Source organism: Syngnathus floridae, chromosome 1 (assembly GCF_059516105.1).
Source record: "Syngnathus floridae isolate MCC-2025c chromosome 1, RoL_Sflo_1.0, whole genome shotgun sequence".
Lineage (NCBI taxonomy): Eukaryota > Metazoa > Chordata > Actinopteri > Syngnathiformes > Syngnathidae > Syngnathus > Syngnathus floridae.
The window spans coordinates 12,478,339-12,484,180 of NC_142413.1; the positions used below are offsets into that span (position 1 = coordinate 12,478,339).

At 41.2% G+C, this 5,842-nt stretch overlaps 1 protein-coding gene across 1 annotated transcript; it reads left to right on the forward strand.

Annotated features, from left to right (window-relative positions):
- The first annotated feature begins 179 nt into the window (after positions 1-179).
- On the forward strand, positions 180-4,986 carry pdgfrl (platelet-derived growth factor receptor-like). The gene is made up of 6 exons (XM_088370137.1): positions 180-407; positions 1,881-2,154; positions 2,282-2,433; positions 3,282-3,575; positions 3,680-3,816; positions 4,663-4,986. Exons 1-6 carry the CDS (start codon positions 353-355, stop codon positions 4,849-4,851), a joined length of 1,101 nt encoding a protein of 366 aa, XP_088226263.1. The 5' UTR covers positions 180-352; the 3' UTR covers positions 4,852-4,986.
- Positions 4,987-5,842: the final 856 nt, after the last annotated feature.

Below are 5,842 nucleotides of genomic sequence, written 5' to 3' on the forward strand. Positions count from 1 at the left end.
TGGACTGCCACGTACAAACGACCGTCATTCAAGTAAAAAAACAGGATGAAAAGTGCAGCTGAGGTGGTGGAGTTGTTGTACACATTTTTGACCAGCAGAGGACGTTAAAGAACATTTGGGTCAACTGATCCACAAGAAAGGAGGGAAGTTCACCAAAGTTCCCTGAGTTTTTTTTTTTTTTTTTACTTTCCCTTCCCTCTCATTCCAGAGGAGGGATGGCGCTGGAAAGCTGAAGAGTGCAGCCGGAGCCTACAGACTCTGACCTACATTACCATCCTGAAGCCCCTTTAAAAGCCCCCTCTTGAGAGGTCTTTTGCGGTGCTCAGCCTTGGGACCAAACATCCAGCACAGCATGAAGCTTTTTGTTGTGCTTTGCCTCGCACTGTTTTGGGTGGCGCTCCATCATGGTAAGTCTGTTGCAAAATTTGTTTGAATGCAATTGACTTTGTGTTATCATGGCGAACTCAGGTATCAGCCATCAAAGTTCTGAGGATTGTGGTTAGCTCCACTTCCTTTTTGGAGTTGCCATGTTCTCCTCATCCTTGTTTCTATTTTTAACGCATTCGCCAACTTCCTCCCACATTCCAAAAACTTGCATGTTTGGAAAATTGAACACACTCATCGTCCATGACTGTGAATGATTGTCTAATATGTTCCTATAGCCTCTAGCACAAACTCAGTTGTGATCGGCTCCAGCCCACCCACGAGGACCGTTGCTAAATTCTGGAAAAACTGAAACAGAATATTAGTTTGGGGGCACTTTTGTACAATCACATGCAGTTCTCCGAGTTTGTAGTTTCACTACACGTTTTTGATAAACATGCCTTGTGATGGAAGTGGTCCTCCATTCGTTATGAAAGTGGAACACCTCATCTGCATAAAGACTGTTTTGTAGATTTATTTCAGTGCTCCTTGAGAATGAAATGACCAGCATCAACAGTGAGAGTATATTGGGCTACATATGACAGAACAAAAGGATTTCAAGCATCTTGGTCGGATGTTATTATAGCTACTGGAAGCACACGCACAAAAAATCCCCAGACACCAGTGTTCAACTTGGGCTTGATTTTAGCCAAGGTTAAAAAATCCGGATGTGAGTGGTAATGAGCACTCTTACTAGACAAAAACAAACATGGACAAAATTGCTGGTAGCCCTCTGCCAATGAAAGAAAAAAAACAAAGATCTTAACCCAAGTAACTTAAATGTTATTCACATAGAATCAAAATGATTTACTAATCTGCCAGATATTGTCGTCTGCGTATTGCTTCTCTTTTAATAAAATGTCAACAGACTCCGATGTGTGTATGTGGAGCAAACGGCTGCCCAACAACATGCATGACCTAAATTAACGTGACAAAGGACCCCTTCGGCTGCCTAAAAAAAACAAGCCTTTCTAAAAAAAACACACCAAGATTTCGTTACAACGTGCTTTTGGGGTTAACGCAAGTCCCAAATTCTGGACTCCAAAGTGCGCGTAAAATCGAGCTTTAGCGGTCGTATTGTTGACATAAGTATATGACCCCTAATTAACATTACAGGTATTGTCAAACTTATAATCAGTCAACCTATTTAAAGGGTGACAAATAGTCAAATAGCTAACCTCTCCGGATGTCACAGAGGCAGGAAAATCAATAACAATTTCAAGAGATGAATAAAAATTAATTGTAGGCTAGAACGACTTCCAAAGAAATGAAAGATTAATTCCATGGTCAATGTCAGATCGCACCATCCGCCATTGTTTCAGACTTCATGGGAAGATGGGAGATGACTAAGGACATCACTGTTGAAAATAGATCATGAAATTTGCCAAGCTGCATGCATTTCTAAAACAGGTGGCAACAGGTAAAAAAAAAAAAGATTGTCTAACTCTCTTTTAAAGGCTCTTGCCAGCAAGCCAAGAGAAGAAAGGATTCAGGGGAAAATCGAATCAGACCGGGAGGGAAACGGGGGAAGATGCGTCACCCCAAACTGAAGGAGGTAGGAGGGAGAGGTCACAGCCTTCTGACACAGGTGTTGGAAAAAGGCCGTTTCCTGCGTCTGGGCCAGAGCACCATTCTGGCCCCCGGGAATGACATAGAGCTGCGCTGCAAAGGCTCCAACATTGGGTGGTCTTATCCCACATACCTGGACACCTTCAACGACTCTCGGCTCAGGTGATCTCAAAGTGCATTCATGAACAGTGCTGCAATGTGGACATAAGGACAAATAGCGTATTAGTGCATGGACCTCGAGCCGGATATCACAGTATGACTTCCCATACTTTCTGTTTTCCTCCTTCAGCATTATACAGAGCGACAAGTACAGTCAGCTCATCCTGACCTCACCCTCAGCTGCTGACACTGGACAGTACAGTTGCTGGGTGATCGTGTGTGATGGTGGTGAGTGCGAAAAGGACCATGAACGTGTGTATGCCTCCCACATCTATTTTGCAGGTGAATGAACATACAGCTTTTGTAGAAATTGTTGATTTTTTTTTTTGTTATGCATTTTCACTACAAAACTTTACCAATTATTGTTTTTTTATTTTGTGATTAACAAAACTAACCGGCAATTAAGGAATATTACATGACAGAAATTGATGTGGTACTCTACTCAACAACCTTTATGATTCAGTTATAGAAATCAATTTACTGTTGAGACGCTGAAGGCAGCGTATTTGGACAATTTGAAGATAATAGGGGCTCTAAACGATTAGTCGAATATCAAAATAGTCGTCGATTAATTTGATAAACGATCGTCTAATAATCAACTGATTTTTGACAGCTCTAATCAAATCACTAACACATTTTGTTTTTTCAATATGCCTTAATTGTTTGAAACAAATTGTTTAAGTTCTTCTTGAAGACTTTATGAAGCATGAATGACAATGGAAATATAGTGCTGTTTATTAGTTTTTCCCTGCAATATACCCCGTTTGTCTCCCAAAGATAGGCTTATCCACGACTCCGATGAGATGAATGCATACTTGTGTTGCATCTACAAATTCACAACCTGTGACTACCAAAATCCATGTAACTGATTGGTATATGAGTGGGATAACATCATGACAATCTATAAACACCAAGGCTAAGATCTGGTGTTTGGAGAAAATTAAAGAAGTGATCGGCAGATTGAACTCCTAACACCCGCTATCACTGTAATCCACCACTGCTATATTTTCTCAAATTCAGGGTGCCTCGATTCTTTAAATACGTAGAGGCTTCATGATTAATAACTGTCAAACCTTAGTAAGAAGTTGCGTAAAAGTAAAACAATAATCAATGCCAAAAATCTTTTACAGACAAGGACAACCTCTTTGTCCCGTCGGACATCCACTTCCAGATTGTGTACCTGCGCCCAGACAAGCCGGCCGTGGTACCGTGTCGCGTGACCACTCCGCAGGCCAAGGTGTCGCTGCACAGAGAAGTGCCGCCTGAGGAGATCCCGACCAATGAGACCTTGGTGAACTATGACCCCGCCAAGGGTTTTGTCCTGCAGAAACCTGACCACGAGTATCAGGGGGTGTTCTACTGCAAGGCCGTAGGCAAAGGAACACCGCAGATCTCCACCAAATACCAGCTGCTCTATGTAGAGGGTAAAGCTGTCTTTACTTGTACTTGTTAACTGTCTGCTTATTGGTTCAGCTAAAGTTAGGCTAGTTGGACCTGACCATTCTTGCACGCTTCCCACTATCGACAGTCCCCAGCAGTCCACCATTCGTGAGCCTGAAGGCTTCTTCTGAGCAGGCGAGCGGAGGCGACAATGTCAACGTGACCTGCAGTGTGATAGGGGAGCCAGACGTCGACGTAAGCTTCACCTGGTCTTATCCCGGGCAGGTGAGACGGATGTCTTGTTCAAAACAACCAATTAAACAGTCAGCTCACCAGGTTTATGAAGCTGAGCCGTGATCGATTTTGACTTGAGACCTGTCAACTGTGTTATTTTCAGTCGACAGTAAGTGGCAAAATGGCCGCCTCCTGAGAGGGATAAAAACAAGTGGATTTTGCTGGGTAAACTCATATTCCACAAACGAAATATTAATCAGAATGTGGTGTTTGGACTAGTGGGGAAACATATTATTGTACACGTTACTGGGGTTGACTTCCCCTTTAAGTCACGATTCAAACATTTCTTCTGGGGTAGCAGCTCTAATTTCTACAAGAAGGGCTTTCCAGAGTTATAGAGCCCAAATAGAAAATGCTCTACAAGCTTCAGATTTGTTTTTTGGCTCCCAGAATTATAAAAAAAACTGCATTTCGGTTCTGTGACAGAACGCACATTACCACTAAATTGGCAAGATAAGTTTTTGTTGAAAAGTGTTTTCCTTCTGGATTTTAATGTCTTTTTATTTTGGTAGGTGTCGGGTTTAAAAACAAAACAAAAAAAATCTGTTCATAGTCTTTTTGTGCATTTGAAAGTGGAGTTGAATTAAATGTTTTTTTTTGCAGTCACTTTGGATGATTGTACTTTTATTTTAATTGTAGTTTAATCAATGATATGTTACAGACACTAAGTTTTTCCTCACACAACTTGTTAGGTTCCATGAAATTCATAATATTTTAAGTTTTTCTGTTGTGAAAAAAAGTTGTTGCAACTTAAATGACTTGTTTTAGCCCCTCCCCTCTCCCCCTAAATACAAGTTATGATTTTTACAGAGGGATATGATTTGTTGTTTGTTTCAGGGCCAGCGTCCCGTTCACACCCAAACCTCATGGAGGCTCGTCAATCGAGGGCGGGGTCAAACGACACGTATCACACAAAGCGTCCTCAGCATTGAGGACATGGAGACCATTGATTTTGGAAAGTACATCTGCAAAGCCAAGAACCAGCATGGCGAGACACTTGTCATGACTAACATCATGTCCAAATAGCTTCTTTTCTCTTTAAAGGGAAAGCCAACCCCCAAATTTTCTTTGTAATATGTTCTCTGCAACTGATTGAATCACATTATTTTGATAAATGTTTCGTTTGTGGAATCTGAATAAATGCCAGTTTTCTGAAGCTGAGCCGTGATTGGATGGGACCTGTGATTTGGCAACTGTGATGCCATTGTCAGTCGACAGCGTATGGCAAAAACATACAACATACTGTTAAAAAAGTTTTACGTGTTGATTTTCACTTAAAGTTGCTTTATTGAAAACACAAGGTGAAACGCTTCTGCTCACTATTTAAGTGCAGAACGTTAAAAAGCTAATTGAATACATTGCGAGTCAAATTAAAAAGGCAGCTTCCCATTTCCTCCAACATTACAATGCACTTAGCTGCCGTGTTTCTTCACAGGAGAGGGAGACAGCAGCATTAAGAGATTTGCTGTGGCTTTGTAGCCAGTCACGAGAAGAATCTGGTTAAAGCTGAGAATTTTGCCAAGCTGACATTCTAATTTGCTCCATATGTGGAATGCGTTACACGTGCCCAGAACGTGTTTTGTTTTAGAGCGGCTTCCTTCTGACTTTCAACAATAGAGTTCTGCTGAAATGTGAGTATCAATGCCATTATTAGTAGAGCATAAAACACAATTACCTTCATGTTTCAATATATCATGTCTCCACAACAATATTGTTCAGTCAGTTTTGATCAATATAAAAATTTCACATTGTACTCACCACAGTAGGTATGTGACAATTGACTTGGCTCCATCATTACTCGTGATGCCATTTTCTTGCGATCACACCACTCAAGTGTTAGCGCTCCTCTAAAAATGAAAAAAATTAAGGCATGTGAATGAATTGTGGAATGCTCCTTGCAAGCATGAACATGATCTGTTGTGTTGTAGGCGGTTGGTGACCCCTGTTCTAAAGTTTAGAGATCACATTAAGTTCACATAGTAGCTTATTTTTGCCCAGACGCCAAATATACCCAACC

Bases quoted from the DNA above. Each gene is read 5' to 3' on its own strand.
- pdgfrl (XM_088370137.1), top strand. From the start codon at position 353: ATGAAGCTTTTTGTTGTGCTTTGCCTCGCACTGTTTTGGGTGGCGCTC. The intron at 408-1,880 runs GTAAGTCTGTTG...TCTCTTTTAAAG, and splicing joins TTGGGTGGCGCTCCATCATG to GCTCTTGCCAGCAAGCCAAG. The intron at 2,434-3,281 runs GTGAATGAACAT...AATCTTTTACAG, and splicing joins CTCCCACATCTATTTTGCAG to ACAAGGACAACCTCTTTGTC.